The following is a 24,430-nucleotide window of genomic DNA, read 5'->3' on the forward strand; positions in this document are numbered from 1 at the left end:
CAAACACTCTAAGCCTTGCAACCATCACTCCTTTTACTCAGGAAGTAAGAAGCATGCTCCATCACTTGTTTTAAACTGTTTTTCTTTATAATGCTATTATGATGATGTAAATTATTCTTCTGGTTCTGCTTATTTAAACCTACATCAGTTCATACCATTCCTTCCTGGTTTCTAAGTTTTTATGGTACACTAATATACCATTAAATTCATATAATATAATTTGTTCAGACATTCCCCAATTTAGCTGCACCTCTTTTGTTTTCAATTCTTTGTTACAATAAAAAGAACTTCTTTAAATATTTTACACAATGGATCCTTTTCTTCTTCTTGCTTTTAAATCTCTTTGGGGGTAGAGGCGTTGCCCATTATTCTCTCTCTCTCTCTCTCTCTCTTTCTCTCTCTCTTTTTTGTGAGACAACCGAGGTTAAGTGATTACATAGCTAGTAAGTGTCAAGCGTCTGACCCTGGATTTGAAATCAGGTCCTCCTGACTCCAGAGACATGCTCTATGCACTGCACTATCTATCTACTGCTCCACCTATTATTCTTAAACATGGCAATAGCCATAGCATAGATTGTTGCTTGCAATTCCTAAAATGTTTTTTATAGCTTCCATCAAATATTGTGAGAGAATGAATTCTTTCATGATGGTTACAGCAAAGTCAGCTTTTCTGAATTAAAATGTTTTGGAATAGTTGGTCTGATTGCTGGATTCATGCTGTGGAAGTCACAAAGAGCTTTTTGAATTACTAGTTGACAAGTAAACCCATTCTTTTTCTAAAAATAATTTGAGGCATCAGTTTGTTTGTTGGTTTTTCCATCTGATTCATTTTTAGGTAGAATTTCTAAAGTTACGTGAGAGGTAATATGTTTTCATGGCTAGAAAGCTGACCTTAGAGTCAAGAAGACCTGGAATCAAATATTTACTCTGACCTGATATTGAAAAGAAAGTGTTAACCTGCATTAGTAGGAGTCTGCTTATCCAAGAGTTTCTAACAACAACGAAATCACAGTCTCAGATCCCCCAGTCCCTTTGCCTATTTAAAATTCAGTGAAAATTTTTAATAATCTTAGTTTCTAAAATTGCCTAAAAATCTCAGGTTTTTCCATTTTTCCTTACTCAGAATTTAATAATTCCTCAATTTCTCTGATTTTTCCAGACTCATGGATGAAATTATTTCTTATAAATAACCTGTACTCATCACTGCATTATTATATAATCTGGGTACCACTAGTAACACCAGCATGAAGCCCTTATTTCCAGTTTTGTTATGATATAATACCAGCATACAAGTCAAGTATTCATTGCATCAGCCCATTCCATGTATATTTGTGGTTTGCTTGCTCGTGCGGTCAATGCAGTCAGGGTATTCACACTTCTGACTAGTCTGTCCTATTTCTTGGAGTACCAGAACATGAAGGAGCTCCACTTCCTCTGCTCTCCTCCATGTCTAGCTGATCATTACAACAGCTACAAAGAGAATCAGCAAAGAAAGCATATAATGAAATATCTAACTCTCTGACTCTTAGGAGCAACTGCATCCCACTCACCATGCTGCTAACTTGATCAGTGGTATTCCCAGGATTCCTGACAGGCCTTTACAGGCCAATCCTTGTCATACATCACTCTGGCTAGCATTCTCCTCCTTCCCAAGTGTCCCCATGCCTTCACCCAATGGCTCAGACAACGTGCTGGAGTTATTAGTAGTACTAACAGTAGTAATAGTAATAGTAGCAGTATCTCTTTTTTCTTCTTTTGGGATGGATTACAAGTAGAAACAGTGCTGGGCCAAGCTGCTGTTCTAGAACTGCTCTTTTTCTTATTTTCTCATTTTTATTTTATTTGTTTTCAGTGTTCTACAATCACTTCCATATAATTTAAGATTTTTTTCCCCCTCCCTCACTGAGATGGCATACAATTTTATATAGGTTCTACACATACATTCCTATCAAATACATTTTCTCCTTAGTCATGCTGCATAGAAAAATTAAAATGAATGGGAGAAATCATAAAACAAACCAAAACGCAATACAAAAGAAAGTGATCTGCTACGATCTGCTACAATCTGCAACCAAATTCCATAGTTCTTTCTCTGATTGTGCAAGGCATTTTGCCTCAAGAGTCCATTGGGAATTTTTCCTTGCATTGCTGTGAAGGGCTAAGTCTACCAGAAAAATTCCTCACACACTGTGGTTGTTGCTGTGCACAAAGGTCTCCTGGTTCTGCTCTTTTCACTCAGCATCAGTTCATGTAAGTCCTTCCAGGCCTCTCTGAAGTCTTCCTGTTCGTCATTTCTTATAGCAAAATAGTATTCCATTACATTCATATACTACAAGTTGTTCAGCCATTCCCCAAATGATGGGCATCCCCCTAATTTCCAGTTTTTGGCCACCACAAAGAGTGCTGCTATAAATATTTTTGTACATGTGGGATCTTTTCCCATTTTTATGATCTCTTGCGGATATAGTCCTACAAGTGCTATTGCTGGGTTAGAACTATTCTTTTACAAGAATAATTATATGCTCTTGCTTAGATAGATAACTGCTTTCTGTAACTGAACAAAAGTGTGAGATATGAGCTCATTGAAGGCATCTGTGAAACAATTTCAGTTGTATACACAACGTCAGGAAAGATATATGCATGCCCACATGGTACTAATTTGCCTTACTAGGCTATCAACATTTTAAAAGCTTTTCACTTCATATAGCATAATGGCTATATGAAGATTATAAATAGGATGAAATCTATTTAAAAATCATTCTTAAATTTTTATGGATCAGTGTTATATTGGTATAATAGTTTTGTCTGTAATAATGCTGTTTCCAGGAGTGTTTCTTTTTTTAATTCAAGGGTCCTTTGGAGGTCTGTATTATAATAAAGCTATTTATCTTCTGCTTGTTTGTGAGGGATAGATATTAAACCTCTAGAGTACAATTCTGGCATTGGATACTAAATTTCTGCAACTTGAAATGCTATGCATATGTGGCAGAGTTTTCAGATTTTCTTATGTGATGAGTCTAAATAATTGTCTTCACACTTTTAAGGATAATCTTTATCTTATTTAGAGTAGGGATGACAGGTTTTATATTGCAGTCATATACCTCTCCATTTTTGTAAAAAAGATGTGTAACTTAGCCTTTCTTTAATGTTTCTGTAGTGACATACTGAATTCACATGGATGTCATCCATAGAAGTCTTTTGATTTCACTCTTGGATCTTAAGCCATTTCGTAGGTCAATTAATAAACCCAATGGCACATATCCAATATCATGGTTTACTACTGTTCTCTAAAATTCAAGTCTACTGGAAAAACTTACATGAACTAATGCATAGTGAAGTGAACAGAACCAGGAGAACATTGCACACAGTAACAACGATGTTTGATGAAGAACTGTGAAAGATTCAGCTATCATCAGCAATACAATGATCCCAGACAATCCCCAAGGACTAATGATGAAGCATATTATTTGCCTCCAGAGAAAGAACTGATTTTGAATGAATATAGCCTGAACTATGCTATTTTTCACTTTCTTTCATTTTCTTATTAGAGTCTTCTTGTGGGGCAGCTAGGTGGTATGGTGGATACAGCACCAATGCATGAGTCAGGAGGATCTGAGTTCAAATCTCACCTCAGACAACTGACACTCACTAGCTGTGTGACCTTGGGCAAGTCACTTAACCCCAATTGCCTCATCCTGGGTCATCTCCAGTCATCGTGAGGAATACCAGGTGTCTGGATTCAGATGGCTCTGGAGGAGAAGTAAGGCTGGTGACCTGCACAGCCCTCCCTCACTCAAAACAGTCAAGTGCAAGTCATGTCATCATTTCTCTGATGGCATGGTCGTCTTTGGTAATGAAGGACGAACACACACACACAAGAGTCTTCTTGTATAAAATTACTAATATGGAAATGTTTTTCATAATTACACATGCATAACCTATATCTGATTGCTTACCATGTTAGGGAGGGTGGAGGGAATAGAATATGGAACTCAAAACTTTAAATAAAATTTTAAATAAAAATGTTAAAAAATTTATCAAAAATAAATAAAATGCAAGCCTATTTACAGGCTACAGAAATATTTCTGTAAAGTTTTTACCCTTATCACATGTTCTGAGAATACAAATTGATCGTTTTCTTCTTGTTTGATGAGTAATTGTCAGTTTTTCTACAGCACTCACATAGAATAAGAGAGCTTGGTGTTTTATTAATATTATTTGGATTTCTATTGTTATTTTTGTAATTGCTTATAAGTGTACTTCAATAAAATTCATCGAGCATTTACTCAGTATCTACTATGTACAAAATATTGCACTAAGAAGTAGGGAACCAAAGACAAAAACAAAATATTGCCTGTCCTTAAGGAAATTACATTCCAGGGAAGAAAAGAATATACTCTCTAAATGGGGGACCACCTATGCAAAGGTGAAGAGACAGAAATTAAGATATTGCGTACAGGAAATGGCAATTATTCCAGTTTGGTTTATACATGTTTGCACTTCCTTCTACAAAGTGCCTGTCAGTGTTTTTATCTGTTAAGGATGTTAATTCCAACAGTGTAATAAAGTTTTCTTAAATGTGCAGAATTACATTTTGAAAATTAACAACTAAAGTAGAATCTCAATTAACCAGATACTGTAAAGACTAAAAGAACAAAAAGCTTCTATAACAGACATTAATAATCTATTAAAACAGCACAGATAATTAGTAAGTTATTTTCCAAAGTATCTAGGAAGCCATACCCCTTATAATCATCCCAGATCATAGTGCTTCTTTTTTCAATGAAACTACATATGCAACCATTGTTATTATAAAGGCACTAAAAATATTTAATATGCCAATACCCACTGCACTCACCAAGGGCTCAGCCATTACAACTTCAATTTTCTTTTCAGCTTGAACAGCAAATTCTGCAAAGAGACTCTTGATGACATATTCCCCAGGTTTGATATCTGGGTCAATAGTAATGCTGGACATGACGATATTCTTTTTATCCACAGTGGAATGGAAGCTGGGTGAAGCTCGAAATTTATTTACACTGCTGGCTGGCGCTGAGGCTGTGAGAGAAAAGGATGGGAGACAAAAGAGAGACGGGGGGAGGGAGAGCACAAAGGAGGGGGGAGGGAGAGAGAGAGAGAATGAAAAGTAATTTAATAATCCTCTTAAATTATCAAAATCCTCAATCACACCAGTTGATAATTCTGATGTAATATCACTCAGAATTAGAACCAAACACAATATATAAATTCCATAAAAGTTACAGAGTAGGTTTCAAAAAAAATGTTTTTGACACTTAACAAACCTATAAAGAATTACTGTCATAATTTTTTAGCTTCCTCAATATTTTTAATCTCCTAAAACTTGTTACGTCAACAAGGAGACATTAAAAAATTTTCAACAGGATAACATGAAGAGATGAGGTTAAATCTTATCTCAGTTTGGTAGAGATTTGGGGCTGTTCTTTCCCCTTATTTCGCTGCTCTTGCATCGTGTTTTCCTGGTTTTGCTTACCTGGACTTGTATCTGTTCGTATAAGTTTTCCCATGCTTCCATGAATTCTGCATAGTCAATATTTCTCACAGTAGTATAATATTCCATTATTCATGTACCACAATTTTTCTTGTCATTCCTCAAATAATGAGTATCTATTCTGTTTCCAGTTTTTTGCTAATGCAAAAAGTGCTTCTGTAATCACATGAGTACAATTACTTTTTTAAAAATCTCTGATATCCTCATGGTGTATGTCTAACAATGAGATCGCTAGGTAAAGGGGTATGAACATTTTTTCACTTTTTAAGCATAATTTTTTGTTGCTTTCTAGAATAATTGGATTAATCCTCAGCTCCACCAGCAGTGTATAGCAGTGCTGCCTCCCTGTTGTCCTTCCAACACTGACTATTCTCTTTTGTCATGTTTGTCGACTTGATGCATGAGGTAAAATCCAAGATTCAATAAAGAGGAAGCAAAGGTGAATCAGTAAAAAATTTTATTAATAGGGAATACTGAAATGGAATTTGCCCTAACAGAATGCAGGAATGAAAGAATTCACTTAATTAAACATTGGTTAAATATAAGCTACAAAACAAGACACTATGCCAGGTACCTGAAACGTGCTCTTTTGGAGTTTGTGGGGAGAAATCAAGGCAACTGATAGTCTGGGAACCTTGAACTTTTACAGTTTCTTTGTTGTCTAGTTGTCCTAAGAATCTGTGTCCTTCCTCTTTGTGTTGGTACCATAGGGCATGGGTAGAAGCAAAGCTCAAGTACAAGAAAGACTTGCAGGAAAAAATGTGGGTAATGTAGCAGTTATGCCACTGCAAGGTCAAGCCTAGGGCAATTCCTAAAGCCTCAAGCTGCTCCGGAGGGGAGGAAGGGAATGGGGAGCTACATAGATAAGAAGAGGCAAATGTAATGCCCTTAGCAGCCAAACCAATAAGAAACTAAAGTAGGCATAACAAACATCTCATCCTAAGTAAAATGCCCAAATTCTTTCATAACAAATGTCCCCCATCCCAATATGGTACATACATTGTCCTGTATTATTATGTAGGGATTTATGGAAAAACCCTAGAAAAATTGAAAGACGTGAGGATGGTGATTGTTTTTACAACTGACAATATGTTAGGTGCTGCACAATCGTGAGTGTTTAACATTTCAATAGGCAGCCCTAGAGAGCTGGCAGCAGTTGATAAAGATAAAATAAGTTTGGGGATATGATGGCGCTATAAGTTAAAAAAAAAAAAAAAAGAAGCGAAGCAACTGCTATGACATATCTGAAGTGCAATTTTCACCCCAGTTGAGACTGAGCAGGACAGGGAGAAAGAATGTGATGGGGTCAAGAAAGAAGGAGAAGATCGATGTTCTGGAATGTAGAACTTTCAACAGGAATCCAGGTTTAACCTTGAATAAAGGCATCAAAGAGATGAGAGGGCAAGTGTAGAAGAGGGAAGGTGAGCAGCTCCAGGAGTCGGAACACAGAATGCACAACAGAGCCTAGCATCGCATGAGGCAAGGCAAAGGGCAGACAGGAATGTCAGGACAAGGGTTTCTACTTTTGACTTTAAGCAGTAGGGAGCAACTGAAGTTTATGGAGCAGGAGACAGAGTACTAGATGTAAAATAATAGGACTTGACCTTCATGACTCTGAAGACAGTAAAGCTGAAGATTTCATACAGCTCTGCCTCATTTAGATCTAACTCACATGCAAGTCAAGACATCTTCCTTAGGATGTCATTGTTCAGACTTGAATGGGAATTCTTATTTGCTGTTCCATTTGCCTGGGGTGATTACAGGAAAGTTGCTTAACCTTTCTGAGTTTCTTTCTCCTCATCTGTAAATATAGGGGATTGGAGTAAATTACTTCTAATGACCCTACCAACTCAAAAGGATTTTATAATCCACTATATTTTTTGAGATGAGAAATCACACGATACTAGTGGTGAATGAAAAAAGATTACTTGGGCAACAACATAACGGTTGGATTAAAATGGGGAAAGACTACAGATAAGAAGGACAAAGAAAATACTCATATAATATGCTACAGAAAAAGAGAAGCCCTGAACCATCATGTCTTTGGTGGCAGTGGAAAGGTAAGAATAAACTTGAACATCAATGCAGAGGTAGACTTAGCAATTATTGAGATGTGAGGGGAAAAGAGTCAAAGATTACTTTGAGGCTACTAATCTGAATGAGAATGGGTAGTGATGCCATCAACGGAAATTGAGAATTTAGGGAGAGGAGCAAGCTTGATAGGAAAGATGAACTGAAATTTGGACATGTTGATTTTGAAAAGCCAGTGAAAGGGATGGAGAAAATGTGAAACTAAAAATAAAAATTTTTAAAAAGAAAAAAAAAGACAGTGAAATATACTGAAGATGTCCGAAGGTCAACTAGGAATACAGGACTAAATATCTGGGCTAAGGGTGGAAACTGATATATCAATCTGAAGAGTCATTTGCAAAGAGACAACATAAAATCCATAAAAATAGATTAAAAGTCCAAAGAAAAGAAAAAGGCCAGGATAGGGCCCTTTTTCTTCTTGCCCCTAATTGAAATCTCAATTTCAAATTAAATTTGTCACCAAAAACAGTCTTTGATAAGCTGACAATTCAATTTGTAATTGGAAAAGGCCGTCACCAAATGGCCATTCAAGTACTAAATTTGAAGAAAAAGCACAGAAAGCCAGACAATAAACAGAAATAAAGATAGAGATACTTGTGTAAGGGAAAATTACTATTTTAACTAACAAGTCACTCATTCTATCCTTAACTGATCAAATTAAATCAATGGACATTTTTGTACTTACAAATATCACAATATACTTTAAAAATTAAAAACTCTTAAACATCAAAATGTAAAACAAATATTACTTTTGCAAACCCCAAGAGATACAACAAATTTTAAATTACAACTATGTAACAAAAACCATCGCCATTAAAAACAAAAAAATCACAGTTTCCTTGGTCACATTGCACATTATTCATTTTAAACAATGCCCTGGTTATATTCAGTTTCATGATCTAACACTGTGTACTACTTCAATGTGGGAAATCTGTGAGCAAATGTCCCTCTTGTATAGCAGGAAGTATTTATAAAAATAGAATTGTTTCTATTTGCTAGGAAATGTTTTTTTGCATGATATGCTATTTAACTAAATATTTTCAGGAAATCATAAAACAACATGAAGAGAAGCAAGAGTGGAGTAGAAAAGACATTAAGAGTCTGAAGATAAGAGTCCTTACTCAGAGTCGGAATAAGTCATTTTACACACACACACACACACACACACAATTTTGCTACTCCACTGAAATTATTCTTTCAGAGGAACTGAATTTTACTATCCTTATCTTAAAGTACAGTAGTCCTTGAAATTGAGAACACAATTATTCCTAAAATTGATCATCCCTAATTTAGAGTAACAAAGTAATTAAAATTTTAAGAAATCCAACTTTTGTATGTTTTTTGGACAACAAAAGCATTTTTGAATCATTTGTCTTTGCAAGAAAAACAGTGAATGACTATGCTTAAAGAATATTTTGACCAAATGTTTCTAAATTCTATTTCTATTCAAAATGCATGATGTGTAAATATTTATCTATTAGTCAATCATAACCCAGAAACCATTACGATGCTAAAATATTACAGTGGGTGGAGGGAATCAGAGAGTAACAACTATAAAAAGCTTCAATATAATGAATATAATTTTAATAGCTTAGTTCAGTTTAATAATTTAAACTTTAATAATCTCGTTAGAATTGTCCTGGTAGTGACATCCTTGACTCTACTACAGTGGACAACAGTGAATCTGGAGGTTTAAATTCTTGCTCTGCCTATTTTCTCTTTGATGCCTTAATCAAGCCATTTTACCCTCTCTGGTCCTGAATTTTCTCAATGATAAAATGAGGGTATTAGACTAGATATTGTCTAAAATTTCTTCCACCTCTAAATCTATAACCAATTCTACTAAAGTAGAATAGCTTTGCTGAGTTACTTGGTGAAGTTATATATATTTCACAGTTGTCAGAAGACACTTCCTCTAGTGATACAAATACAGTACAGATATTCTGATGGTATTACTCTTCTACATTTGGTTTAGAGAATTATCTAATTCTCTGCATTTAAAGGAGTACCCAAATAATAGTACTGCTCAGTACCTAAAACTATCCTCCAATTGATGCAAAGAAGATATCGTGATAGCTGCCACAGAGACCCCTCTAATCTTTCTTCTCATTTTTAATAATAATGTCACAACTCAACTTATATTGCAAGTTAATGTTAACAATACTTTCCTCACAAAAAGTTTTATTATTCAGTCATCCGACTCTTTTGTGAGCCCATTTGGGGTTTTCTTGAATACTGGGGAGATTTGTCATTTCCTTTTCCAGCTCATTTTACAGATGAGGAAACTGAGGCAAACAGGATTAAGGGACCTGTCCAGGGTCACACAGCTAGTAAATGTCTGAGGCCAGATTTGAACTCACCAAGATGAGTCTTTGTATCAACAAGGACTGTGACATACACAGGAGGGCCTGCTGTATTGGTTCTTAGGTCTGCTTTTCTAAAAGAAAAGGCAACTTCTGAGGGGTCAACAATCACTTCAATAAAGAACATATATCATTCACTTAGTTGAGGGGGAAAAAGTCAGCACCCTGAACTTCAGAGAGCTCAACAGACAGGGCTTCCACCTGTCTGACCATAAGCAGTACATACACCACAGATCAACAGACAGATCCAACTGCCAGACCACACATACATAGTTACCAGAGAGAGAACAAAGCCAGGGAGGCTCCTTAGCAGCTGCCCAGGGTCTCCTCTGGCCAAAGTGAAACCTCACCTCACCTCACTTCTCTCTCTCTCTCTCTCTCTCTCTCTCTCTCTCTCTCTCTCTCTTTCTCTCTTCTACAGTGTCTCCTAGCTGCCTACCTGTAAGGAGTCTACACAACAGCTTTGGAAAGGGTTATTAATATCATTATAAAGCTGAGGAAACTAAGCTAAGTGACTTGTCCAAGGTCAAACAACAAGAAGTATAAATCTCTATCAAAAATCAGCAAAATACTATGAATCAATGAAAACCCTGATGACTGAGCTAGTAGACCAATTCAGACTCATTAAACATCTTAAGTTTTTAAAATGGAAAGGTGAAAATTAATTTTGCTACTTCTGTATCATAAAAACCCCGAGAGTCAGAGGTAGTGCAGTGCAGTTAAAAGGACAAGAGACTCACAGTTGAGGGGCCTTCAGCTGCAGTCTCAGCTCTGCTACTACCTACCTGTGCTACCCTAGCTAACTCATTTACCCGTAAAAGGAAAAGAGTTGATCTAGATAATTTCTAAGATACCTTCCACTGAACATGCTGTATTTAATATAGTCTGTCAAGACAACTGTGTGCTAAACAGAAATTAAATGACATATGACAAGAGAGAACCTAAAAAAGGAAGTCTCTCCGAAAAGAACAGCAAACATCAGAGAGAAAAGAAAAGGGTCCCTGTCTGTTATAAGGGAGCAAAACATATCCATGTTGCTCGTGACACCATAAAGGAAATCATTCTTGTGAATATATGGCAAGTCTAAAAATCATTCCTAAATCAGGACTTTATTATTTTTGTCATAATTTACAAGTCACAGAAAATTAATATACTGACTTATTAATAAGTACTTGCTATAGAATATTAAGATAAAATTATTCAATATGAATAAAAGTATAAAAAATTAATAAGGTGTCTAGGGAATAGTAAAATGAGAGATTTTTAGAGCTAGTAATGTCTCATATATTTGAAATGAGTAAGATGAAGCTCTGAATAATAATTCCTTAATAGATAAACTCTAAAGAATAATTTACTCAGGTAACAGTATTTTGTAATAAAGTTTACTTCATTAACCCTCGTTTAAGATACAGATAAGAATATAGTATTGAAATATTTACCTAACTTACAAAAATTAGTCAGTAATCCTTCCTTCTAGAAATTAACTCTGCTCATGGAAACTCCAGCTTCATTGTCCATATAATCACCTATTCAAAAATTTCCACTTAAATATATTGTGGTAATTCACCCATGTTCCAGAAACAAGAATACTGCTTTCAGAAGAATATGGGGCTACACCACAAAAGAATTGGCCAGACTGAATTTTAATAGATAGTAAAATTAAGCTTCTTGTTTGTCCTTTGGAAAGCTGTTCTTAAATGATGTATTTGTCCTACAGCCAATTATTCCCATTCAAACAGTTTCTAAATGTGGAAGTCCTATGACATCTTTTGGTATTTTGCCAACTTTTTCTACTAGAGGTTCACCAGCAGAAAAATTACATATTTTTGAAAGTGGCAAAAGAACAATCATTTTTTAAAGTCTAATTAAATCATCAAACTAGATTGCCTGGGTAATTACTCTTCCTCTTCTACTATTTAACCATTGATCTTGTTCCCTTTAGCACTCTCCAGAACCTCAGATGAAGCATTTGCCTAAACGTGTTCCCATTTGTGTCTTTCTACCTATTCATTCAGTCCTTTATACACATAACCACTAGTCACAGAACTGTCCTCAACAGAGATGTGATGTCTGAAATTTTTGCTAATGACAGAAATAACTGGGGAAATGGCAATTAAAGAGAGAGGAAAAAAATCCATTTTTTTGTAGTTAATAGATAAATGGCCTATGACAGCAGGTAGCCATTACCTTACTCTACCTTCTGGAATTACATGCATTTATATTTTAAATCAGCATTATACACTCTAAGCCTTGGTAGTTTTATGGGGAATTATTTTCTCACCATCTTTTCTAGTCTGATTTTATAAACTAATCTTTATTTTTATCACCTAAGAGATTCAAATTGAGGGCTTTAGGTAGGGATCCTAGATGATTCCTTTATTTTTGGTTCTATCTGGTTCTCTAACTTTTTTTCAGAAGAGCTATCACTCAATTCACAACAATACAGTTTCCAGTAATTTTTTTCTAGGGAAGAAGTAGGAGGGGTGGTTGTATTCTCTAGGAAGTACAGTCTAGAATCCTTGGACCACACATTGTTAAAATCCTAACTGTAAAAGGAAGGTTCCAGGCTTCAAACAAAATTTCCCACATAGGTACCAAATATTATAAAATAGAAATGTTCAAGAGCTAAATTCCCGTAATGTAAGGGTTCCTTTTTTTTTTTTTTTTTTTAACCACAGACCCCTTTTAAAATCTGGTAATGTTTATATGGGCCTCTTTTCAAGATACTTTTTAAATAACTGAAAGAAATGCTTAATTTCAGTGAAAATGAAGATGTGGGGTTTTTTTTCCATCCAAGTTCACAGACTGACTGAAACCTAACCATGGACCCTAAGCTAAGATTCTGACTAACGGTTTTCCGTAGATGTAGATACCAACCATCTGGCTTATGTCTTTTCTCTCACCTCTCAAATGTTACGACTTACTGCCACCTTAATTCTTTAACTAATTTCCTCTCTTATCAAATGCCAAAATTAAAATCTTAGGATGAACTTATACTATGTCCCATTCCTTATTCTCTACATCTAATCAATCATTAATATTGAACAAATCTCTTCCAGTAACATTTTTTTTTAATATCAGAGAGAGTATGGTACAATGTAAGAATACTAGACTAGGGGTCATAAGGTTTCGCAAAGTAGTAACAATGGAACCAAATTCAGTTCTCTGAGTCCTCGTTTTCTCATTCATAAATAAGGGAAGAAGCAGCATGGTGTATCGCCTTACAATTCGGGATGCTATCTCTGATGATAACTGGTCATTGTTGTTGAAGTGGCTGTTTAGTTGATTCAGTAACATTGGACCCTTCGTGACCCCACTGGGGATTTTCTTGGCAAAGATGCTGGAGTGCTTTGTCATTTCCTTCTCCAGCTCATTTTACAGATGGGGAAACTAAGGCAAATAGGGTCTCACAGCCAGTAAGTGTCTGAGGCTGGATTTGAACTCAGTTCTTCCTGACTCCAGGCTAGGCTCACCCTCTCCACTGCATCAACTAACTGCAACCATAGGCAAATCAACTTAGCCTTTTAGTGCCCTGGGCAATCCTCCAAAACTATTATTTGCTATCCTATTTTGGTAGAGGAAGTTTCCTTACCTAGAAGTTCCCCATACCAATGAAGTCACATTTCCTACTCCTAAGTAAATGAAGATATAAATTTCTGTTCTGTCTACCTGACAGTACCATTGTGAAAATAGAATGAGATAAATATGTGAAAACACATTGAAAACTATAGTGTTATGTAAAATATTAAAACATTCTACCAATATTATATCAGTATTTTAATCCTTTGATCCCTGAGTGCATTCATCAAGTACTTATTTCTAACAAAAAAGACACATTCTTTTTACCATTCTGAAGTCCCTATCTATCCTTCACTTCAGCTAGGGATGAAATGCCTAAGAAAGCCTGAATCTGGTTTTCCTCTAAACTATAGATGAATCTCAAGTTCTCTGTTTATAAAAACTAGGCACTAAGGTCATATGATTTAAACCTGGAAGGGAACGCAAACAGATAAGTCCATTATTTTGTATGCAGATGATGCAGTGTGTATAAGCAGGATTTTTAAAATTTCCCTATTAGGTCTAGAGGAAAAGGAGAATGGGAGTAGCAAAGGGTGGAGAATAACAAAAGTCTTCTTACTCTCTATCCATTTTTCCCCTGTTACATGATAGGCAGCGGGTTATACTGAGCAGCTGACCTAGGGGTGAGAAGACCAGGCACTTACAACACATATATGCCGAGGAGAAATCTACCTCTAGCTACAGTATCATCACTCATTTATTAAGCATCTTCTGGGTAGAGAAGCACCTTGCTAGGTTCAGAGAACACAAAATTCAAAATGAAGACAGTCCTTACCCTCCAAGAGTTTATAGGGAGGGGGTTGGAGACCAAGTTTACAAGAAAACAAAATCAAGATATATACTGAATGAAGGGATGAATGAATAAATATAAAGTAACTCAAGGGAAGAGGTCACCAACAACTTGGAGAATCAGGAAACACCACTTGAAAAAGAGGAAATAAGCTTAGCCTTGAAGAGAGTTAGTGATTCTCCAAGAGATAATGACGAAAGAGCATTTTACACATAGGAGACATGAAAGGCAACATAGATATAAAGATACAAGATTTAGCAACTGATTCGATATTCATGGTTAGGGAGAAGAAAGAGTAGATGGGTCAACAGATCGTGAACCTGGGGACTGAATGGAAGGATGATGGCTTCCTCAGCTGACGCAGGCTACTGACAGTTTGTTAAAGTGAGCTGAGAGGTTTAAGAAAGAGTTTTATGAACTGTTAAATGTCATATAAATATGCATTCCTATCATCATTATGGCTACTCATTATTAACCTTACTACGTATTAAAAAAAATTCCCAAAGAAAATTCAAAAGTTCTCTGCATGAACCTACAATTTCTTCTGAAGTAGGCCAGAGAATTCAGAAAAACAGATAGTGATGGAGGAGAGGGAAGTTGAACAGATCTCTAGGGGAGATAAAATAATAGAGAAGTGATGCCTAGGAGTTCTGAACAATTCCCGAGGTGGTACACTGGCAAGAGGTCCCTCTCTCCTTCCTGAACAATTTAAAATTTCTTGTACCTATACATCACACTGTCCCTTACTACAGCCCTAGTCCTGGGCTATTGAAGTGAATCTAGTAAGTGCATAGCTTGGAAAGTCCCTTATCAGGAAGAAAAAGTAAGAGGGAATCCTCTTTCAACTTTGTCAAGGATTATCTATATAACTTTTGTTCCTACACCCCCACCTTACAAAAAGAGGGAGAGCCAGATTTCTTGATATTTATCACCTGTTACTGTTGTTTTTTAAATGACCCCATTAAATTTATAAAAAGCAGTTAAAAGAATTATACATTACACATCAGTATGTATAATGAGCTTCATCGGACTAAAAGTAACTAAGACTACTTCAGCAGCCTAAAGAGACTCAGAGAAAATATTACTGACTTTTCATGTCTAAAACTATGCCATAGATATGTGAAAAGTTAATGTTTTATGGTAGGTGTACAAAAATCTTTCAAATAAATGAAAGATTCTTTTAGATATTCTTATCTGAGTTTTAGAGTTTCTTTTCTTGTTTTTTTCGCCTTTACATGGCTCAGTCAAATGATATTCAGATGGAGTTGCTAATCTTTTGGAGTTTGGATTTTTTTTTTCCTAAGTGATTTGGTGTAATGGAAAAATTGCTGATTTTGAAGTGAGAAGAACTGAATTTTGGATCCCAGTTCTCCTACTTATTGCTTGGACAGTCTTGGGAAAGTCACAGCCATGTAAGGCCCTTGAGGGTATGGACTGTGACCTTTTTTTATTTGTAACTGCAGCACCTATAACCTCTCACAACCTCAGTTTCTGTATTTGTAAAATGAGTATGTTTGATTAGATCGTCTGTAAAATCCCTTCCCACCTCTTAAGCTGTAATTCTTTGTGTGTGTGTGTGTGTGTGTGTGTGTGTGTGTGTGTGTGTGTGTGATATTTTGCAAGAGGAACATAAACTATGACGACTCTGGTTTCAGTGCACAGGTTCCCAATGCCTAGAAAAGTTCCTTACACACAGTAGGTGTTTGACAAATGTTTAAATAAAAGAATAATTACTGACCTACCCACTGGGGTAGTAACCAATTCTAAAAGACATAATGGTACTATCCCAGTGCATCCGCTCTATTGAGTTTCTCTTCACTGGATACAGTTCATAATACGCCATCAGCATTTAAACAAGAGGCAGCGTAGTAGAGTGGACAAACAGCTAGGCTTGAAGTCAGAAAGAATTGGATATACATTTTATCACTGATATTTACTGATTAAATAATACTGGGCAGTTAACTTATTGTGTGTTTCACAGGTCTCTCTTTGACTGTATTAAGTCACAAAAAGGTTGAGATCTAAGGTAGGAGTTCGCTATGTTGACCAAAAATAATCACACAACTTTTGTATATTTATAATTTTTTAATTTTTAAAATTAAAAAAGACAACAACAGTATTACTGGCTCTTTTAATCCACTCTTTTCTGACACAATATTCATAACTCTTTCCCAATTTTTCCACAAAAATTAGAAGCACAATATACAAATTTAATTCAGTATATAATGTAATTCAGTATATCTAATGTAAAATTTAGGGGGGAGGGAAGGTTTAAAAGGAAGCTAGTCACTAATTTTTTTTAAACCTGTGGGAAGTTAATTTTTTTGAAATTGAATTTGAAATTGAATTGAATTCAATTGAAATTGAATACAATTGCAAAGTCACAATATTAACTGTACAAATTAAAATTTTAACAGGAGATATATGTGGCTGTTCAAGATTCTTTGTGACCTAATTTAACACTGCAGATACAGAAGTCTGACATAAGAGCATTGAAACTTTCCTTCATTTTCAATTCTCGTGAAGTGAACTGATCACTTAAATGGTAACATCCTCACTACACAGCTGGTTTAACAGAATGTTCCTGACTCAATTTTAAAAAGGGGTAATGTCTAAAACTGTTGGCACAGAGACAACATCCTGAATCTAGGCCATATGAATGTACTTCATTGTTGTTACTAAAAGAAATAAGCTCAACTATAATCAAACCTTAGCCAGCACTGCATCAACTATCTGCCAGCTAAGCAAGGCCTTAAAACCAGAATGACATGGCTCTAAGAGTTCAACATAAAAAGTAACATTTACCATTAGCACAAAGCATTGAAAAGTATTTTTATAAACTGAAGGGCTGATTATAACTGAAATTAACAAGAAATACAGGACATATTATTAGTGAAAACAACATGGGGGGACCCAATTTCATTTTATTTGGGGAGTGAGCAGAAGCATGTTTTAAAATGTACAAGTTTTCAAAAGATTAAATTTGCATCACTTGTTTATAATTTGAAAATAAACATGTAAATAAGTCAAATTTTCATCAAGGACTGCTCAAGATAATAAGTTAGGGATTCTGTTAACACCCTACTGTCATTAAGGTATCATTCTGTGCATTATAGTTTCAGTAACAGATCCCATTATATTTTAAATGTCAGATATAACTAGATAAGAAATGAAAGTATTTAGTCCCTTTACTACAAAAAACATACTGAAGCCTATACAAGCAGAGCTGTAACTAGCAACTTTTGCTCCATGGGCAGGTGGCAAGAAAGACACTGAGAAGAAGCTCACCTAATTTAACTTAAAACTGCGTGGGGAAAGAAGCTCCTAGGAACTTTCATTTTAACCAATTATGCTACTTACTAAGCTTAGTTGTTTATACACTGCTGAACTACAGAAGCACTACAAAGATGTCAGCATCCTCTATGCCCACTCCTTAGAAAACACAACATCATTGCTCAGTAGTTATATTTTGACTAGCCAGCGTCTCAAGTCCCTTCCATCTCTAACGTTGTAATCCTGATAAGTGCCATGATTGTGCTCATTTTACAGATGAGGAAAAGTGCCACTGAAAAAAGTTAAGTGACTTGCCCAGGGCCACACTCCTCTAAGCAGAATGAAAGAGTAAGATATTAGAATCAGTGCCATGCTAACAGTATTGAAGAATTTTTTGATTTCCTGGAAGAAGAGTCAGGTAACCTGGATTCCGGTCTTAGGTATGTCACTGACTAGCTTTATAATCTTGGGCTAGTCAACCTCCTTGTGCCTCAGTTTCCACATCTGAAAAAATGAAAGGGTTGGGCTTTGGAAATTTCTAAGGTTTCTTCCCTTTCAAGACTTTATGGTTGTTTCTATGAATCCCCTTCTTCCAACTATGCAAAAGCTACCTATCCTTTAAGAATCAGCTTCATTAAACCTTTTTCTTGTTAATTCTACTTCACTAGGGAACATGAGGTCATCTGCCAACAGTTTCTTCATCTCCTCATACTCCATCTAAAAGCCCTTCTACATCTTCAACTATTCTATCTTCCACTAAGGAAATGATGTTTTTTCCTTGGTTAAGGACAATGCCTACTTGTATCCTCAATTCCATCTCCTCCAAAAACTTTCCTTCCTTTTTAATCATATTCCTTCTCTCTTATCTCTGATCCGACCCTATATCCTGGCTCCTTATCCTCTGCCTATAATTGTGCTCAAGTCTACTCCACAATTCAAAAACTATCCCTTATCCACTTAACCCTTTCTACTCACATATTTAATATTTCTCTTTCTCTCTCACAGTACCAAATTCAAGGTTTATTGTTTATCATGGTCCACTTCCAGAATGAAGGACAAACACTAATCTATGAGTAGTACAAGCTGCCTCACTAGGGACCCAATTAACCAGTTCCAGTTGGGCAACTTAGCTCCTTTCTCCTCTCCTCTCCATTCCCCTCTCCTCTCTTCCTTCCTCTGTCCCTATACCTTTACCTGTGGGTGCTCTGCACAAACGTATGTGAATTTTGATCACTAAAACCATGCAAGATATTTTGGGGTCCATGAGCTAGATTGCTCACTTAAGGGCTATGCCATAAAACCAATTCAAGCTGGTTCTCATTGACTGGCCAGCAACAGGTCCCAACCTAAAGCCCCACTTGGTGGTGATTGTTTGGACCCTACTGGCTCAAAGTAAATGCAAATAGTTTCTGTTTTGGCCAGAAACTCTGAGGGTCTTTTCACAGATTGATTTTTTTTTTTTTTTGACTAAGTAAAAGAGGTCACTCTTGGCCCCAATTCTTACCTAGCTTCGGTCACTGAATGGACATTGCCTCAATCACACTGAGACCTGGGAAAGACCTTAGCTTAATAAGGCCAAAGTCTCCCACTGCATAAGGGGCCATCACCAGTTAATCTGATCTGTATCTTGCCACAGGACCCAGATGGCTCTGGAGGAGCAAGTCTGGTGACCTTGCACAGCCCGCCCTTCCTTAAATCCAATTCACTTGCAAGTCATGGCATCACTTTTCTGATTTTACGATCCTCTTCCAGAATGAAGGACAAACAACAATAACATTATAAAAAAAGTTTTTTAATTAATTATGCCTCTCTTAACACCACCTGAAAAGCTAAAAGAGCTAATTTACCTTTACAAAGTAAATAATTAAATGTAGGAGGAAACTTTGGATATTTAAAATAAAAGACTCTATCTTCTATTACAATCTTTTATAACCGATTTATTTTCAAAATGATGAATAAAGTGAGATTAGGAAGTAGCATAAATTAAAGCCTGATGTGTAACAGTTATAGTACTGAACTTGGAGTTAAGAAACCATGAGTTCAGATCCTGCCTCAGATATTTCTCCTATCTGTGGAATACTGGGCAAAATACTTAGCCTTCCTCAGCCTCAGTTTCCTCAGCTGTAGAATGGGGATAACACCCCATAACACAAGGTTGCTGGAAGGATCCAGCATCAAGTGCTCTGCAAACTTTATAGAGCTACATAAACAGTGGCTATTATGCTATGGATGGTTTCAGTAATCTTATAGAAAGTAAATAAAGTGAATAACACATTTAGGAGTAGACCATAAAAGAGACAAAATAAATACCTACATAAAAGAACTGAAATAAGAATGGACCCGTGGCTTCATCGCTACAAGGCAAGTCTCCAAAGTAGCTGCCATGGCCTGACTTCCAATGTATGGCACTGACCAAATGCAAGACTGGACAATGGGTAGCATTTCCCCATAATAGCCAGTCATGGGATTTGTTTCCTTCATAACTGCAACCAGTATCTCCCAATGTTCCCTCACCTTTTGCAGTACAAGTTCCCAACTTCCTCCCTTCTAAGGCTGGAGTTAGCAGTTCCTGAGGAAAGTTATGTTACCTGGTACCTAAAGCAATAGCAAACACAGGTGCCATTAGGAAAATCCCACCAACATTCTTCCTCAGGGTGGGTTCTGTGTTCTGATACAATGACAAAATATATAGTAGTCCCTTGTTCCCTTGTTCATTTTGGATTGGACGGAGTTAGGGGAAGGGACCAAGCCTTTCTCAGTTGCCTACAATGTGCCAGGTATCATGTTAGCATAGCAAAAATTATTTATAAACAATTATAAGAGCAATTTTAAAAACCGAGCATTTATATAGTGCCTACTATGTGCCAGGAAGCATGCTAAGCACTTTACAATATAATCATTTGATCCTCACAACCACCCTAGGAATAGGTGCAATTATTATGCTCATTTTACACCTAAGGAAACTGAAACAGACGGAGGTTAATGATTTGCCCAGGATCACAAATAAGCATTGGAGCCTGGATTTGAACTCATTTTCCTGACTCCAGGCTTAGTGCTCTATCCACTGAACTACCTAACTGTCTCCAAGTCAGTCTCACAGAATGTACAGTCATGGATGAGTTACAAGCTTCATAACAAATATCATTACATCATCCACCCCCCCATTAGTGTCAAAGTCACCACCATCATTTAAGGTACCAGGTCCACAACTTTCATGTCACCTTCACATCCTCTCTCTCACACACCCAATATTCAAACAACTGCAAAATTTATAGATTTCACTGCTACAACTTCTCTCACATCCTTTTCCTCTTCTACTCATTGGGCACTAACCACCCTAGTTTAGGTAGTCCCTTGACACTGCTTGCCTGGACTACTCTAATAGCCTCCTAATTGGTGTCTCTGTCTCAGGCCTTTCCATTCTCCACACGGATGCCAAAGTGAATTTTCTAAAGCACAAGTATGACCATATCACCTTTCTTCTCAAAAATTTTCAGTGGCTCCCTATTGAGTATAGAATCAAATATTTCATCTTAATCTCAGGCTTTTAAATTTTTTATTTTTGCTTAAGTCTTTTTAACAAATACTTATTAATTAGTATAGCAAAGTTATATAAATGTGTGTATATATACGTATACATATATATATATATATATATATATATATATATATACAATTTATAAATAACTACAAACATTAAGTGTGTGTTTTTTTACTGACTGGGATGTTTGGAAATTACTGGTAATAAGAACTCCCCATGAGGACATGTGCTCTATCAATAGATTGGCACCTTCTGCTCAGCAATTTTAGTTTTAGAAAAGTTGCCTAAGGTAAGAAGTTGAATGACTTGCCCAGGATCAGACAGCCAGTATGAGTTGGAAAGAAAATTACCATGATACCCTGCATTATACACTTCACCCTTAAGTACTAAGCTTCTTAAGAGCTGAGACTAGGTTTTTTTCCTTTTCTTTGTATACCTCAAGTTTAGCATACTGCTGATAAACAACCATCATTTAATAAGTGCTTTCTTGACTTGACTTGACATTCTGCACTGACTATAAAAATAAAATTCAAAATTCATTTAAAACTATTTTAGTGGATAAGTCTACTTTCATAAAATGTGGGTTCCATTTCAATGTATCTTTTTAAAAAAAGCAAAAATTCTTGAATGAAAATATTTAGTCAAGAAGTTTCAACTTTTCTTAATATTTCTATCAATTTTAACATTCTAATTATGGATTGATACAGTAAAAGAGGTCTGAGAAAACAATTTTTAACTCATTTTGAATACCTCTTCAAACTTTCTCTATAAAATAAGCCAAAACTGGATAATAATCAGTATGACCACTACCACCTTAAAAAACACAGGAACTAGTCAAAGAAATACAAAATAATGTTTTCAAAATATCACCAATAAATATGTAAACAGAATTCCTCATATCATGGCAGAAGTTGCTTAATCTGCATTGACAATGTGGGGTGTTTAGAATTTTTCCCACGTGAGCAACTGGTCTTTTATATTATTTGTTTATAATACAAAAGTTGCACTAAAGCAATAGGTTGGCCCCAACTTAAACCAACAGGAGAAATCAATTTTAAATTCAATCTATCACATTCCATTTATTTACCTAGTCACATGCTGTACGGTTGGAAATGAGAAGTGGGTTCTAATTTGAGCTCTCTGCCACTGAATGACCTTGGAAAAGTCATTTAATCTTTCTACGTCTCCATTTTCTCTATGCAAAGCAGATATTAATAATACTAACCTATACATACTTCACAAGGATGTGGGGAGGATTCTAGCAATAAACCAACAAACAACAAACCCCAGAAATAACTGAGTGTATAGAAAAGTACTTGAGAGGAAAAGCTCTCTTTGAAGGTATCAGTATAAATGCTGAGCAAAAACACAATGAACAGAGATCTTTGCAATACCCATCATTGACCAATCTAAGAGCAAGATGATCTAGTGCCACTACTTTTATTGAATCAAATGAAAAATGAAGTTTTATTCATAAAAACAAATATATCTTAAGTATGCCATTCATAGCTGGACTATATTTTCTACCCATGCAAATTATCATCATTCAAATCACAAAATGGAAGAAAAAAGTTATGTTAATTATATTAATTATTCAATTCCTGCCCATAATTGATTTTGCTTCTAAAGAACATTTAGTGCTGACAGAACAGTATCAGATAACTCTGCAGAGACCTGGGTCTGTCACCTTTTTTTAATCTCCTTTGCTTTTGGCCCAAGCTTACAAAGAACTTTGCCAGAAGGAAAGTAATTAAAAAGAAAAACAAAGAAGGCACCTCTTTTTTCTTTACTAAAAGAAACTTAACTTTCCACATATTGCAGGTCTACTCTATAATACAGCATGTGTCTATAAAAAGACCAGAAGGTTTTCCATAATGTAACAAATCAAGCTTCCTTAATATTGGTCATTTTTTCAACAGCTCTTATTCTGCTCCTGTGGGCTTGTAGAACTAGCATGCAAAAACGGCAAAGATGACAGCAACACACTTATCTCAGTGAGAAGCACAAATACTTACAGCTACTGCTCCAAGACTTTAACAGGGACTTTATGCTAATTTCAAAAAACACCGAATCTTGTAGACTCAACATTATGTCTCAGTCAGCTCCCACGGAAGCAGCGGCAGCAGCAGTGTTCTGTCGGTCTGGCTGGTCAAACTGCTAGTCCCCTCTTTGCTCACAGGCAGAGTTTTGGCCCACGGTAGCGCTGCTTCATCACCAGGCAGGCTCTGAGTGACGCACAGCTATAGTAGAAACCCTGCTGAATGCAGATGACTATCCAGGAAGAAGAAAAGCTTACAACTTTATTGTAAGCACCCTGAAGGACACCCTCACCTTTACTTATGCAGAGGCATAAACTGCAGAGACCATCTTCTATGAGCTATTTGGTTAGCAGCTTTCATTGGCAGTTTCCGAAGTGCCTTTCAGGAGAGTCCCTGTTGTTAGTAAACATAGAAGGGTGGAGTTCTGCCCAGCCAACTTCAACTTCAACTTCAGAAGCTCTAGTTGCTTTAGGAATAAAAATGATTTAGCAACTGGCCCAAGATTTTCAAGCAGATCTCCTCTTAAACAGCTGACCAAAACAGTGGCATTTTACTCCACACAGATCCCAGTCTTTGAAAAGCTATTCCGTTATAGCTGGTCTTTAGTAGGACATTCCTTCCACGGCTCCACATACCCAGTCAGTAAGCACTGATTTCTCAGCATGCTTGTGATGATGCAGAGTACGTCATCTCACTAAGTCCAGTAAAGATAATGCTGGCTAATGGAATGGGAAGATGATGTAACGAACATGGATGCTCTAAGCATCTCTTTGCTCTCTAAAACTGTTCAGCTCAGGGAAAAGTTTTTTTCTGACTCTTATAACTTAATGTCTTTGATGTCTTGTTTCCTAATGGTAATTATGAGCTCAGAAACAGATAACTATGTAATAATAATTTACAACTTCACAAGATAGTTCTTATGTATTCTTTTATATATGTAATTTCTTATAAAAATTATTTGAAATGTCAAGTAATAACTACTCGCTATTCAATTAAAAGACTTTTACAGGACCTTCATATAAAAATATAAACAGGTTTATAATAAGAGGTAGATGAGGTACTGGAAAGAACACTAAACTTAGAATCTGAAGATCTAATTGACTGTTCATCCTGATTCTGCCCTTTCACTGAACTAAACACTATAAAGAGAAGTAAAAAAGAATATCTTTGTTTACATGAAATGTATATACTAACAAAAAAGATAATCATTTTCACTGAAGCTTT

General features: G+C 36.0%; 1 protein-coding gene across 8 annotated transcripts in view; it reads right to left on the reverse strand.

Annotated features, from left to right (window-relative positions):
- Positions 1-24,171, reverse strand: part of FRYL (FRY like transcription coactivator) — a 182,491-nt gene extending 158,320 nt beyond the window's left edge. For 4 of the 8 annotated variants that reach the window (XM_072620718.1, XM_072620717.1, XM_072620716.1 and 1 more), the window contains exons 1-2: positions 23,183-24,170; positions 4,859-5,058 (exon numbers count right to left, since the gene is read on the reverse strand). In XM_072620718.1, coding sequence (XP_072476819.1) covers positions 4,859-5,058; positions 23,183-23,255 — 273 coding nt within the window. In that variant the 5' untranslated portion in view covers positions 23,256-24,170. Of the gene's footprint in view, positions 1-4,858; positions 5,059-23,182 lie in introns of all 8 variants that reach the window. The other 4 variants (XM_072620713.1, XM_072620714.1, XM_072620712.1 and 1 more) reach the window with 2 other exon arrangements.
- Positions 24,172-24,430: the final 259 nt, after the last annotated feature.

The sequence above is a fragment of the Notamacropus eugenii genome, chromosome 6 (assembly GCF_028372415.1).
Source record: "Notamacropus eugenii isolate mMacEug1 chromosome 6, mMacEug1.pri_v2, whole genome shotgun sequence".
In the NCBI taxonomy this organism is placed as follows: Eukaryota; Metazoa; Chordata; class Mammalia; order Diprotodontia; family Macropodidae; genus Notamacropus; species Notamacropus eugenii.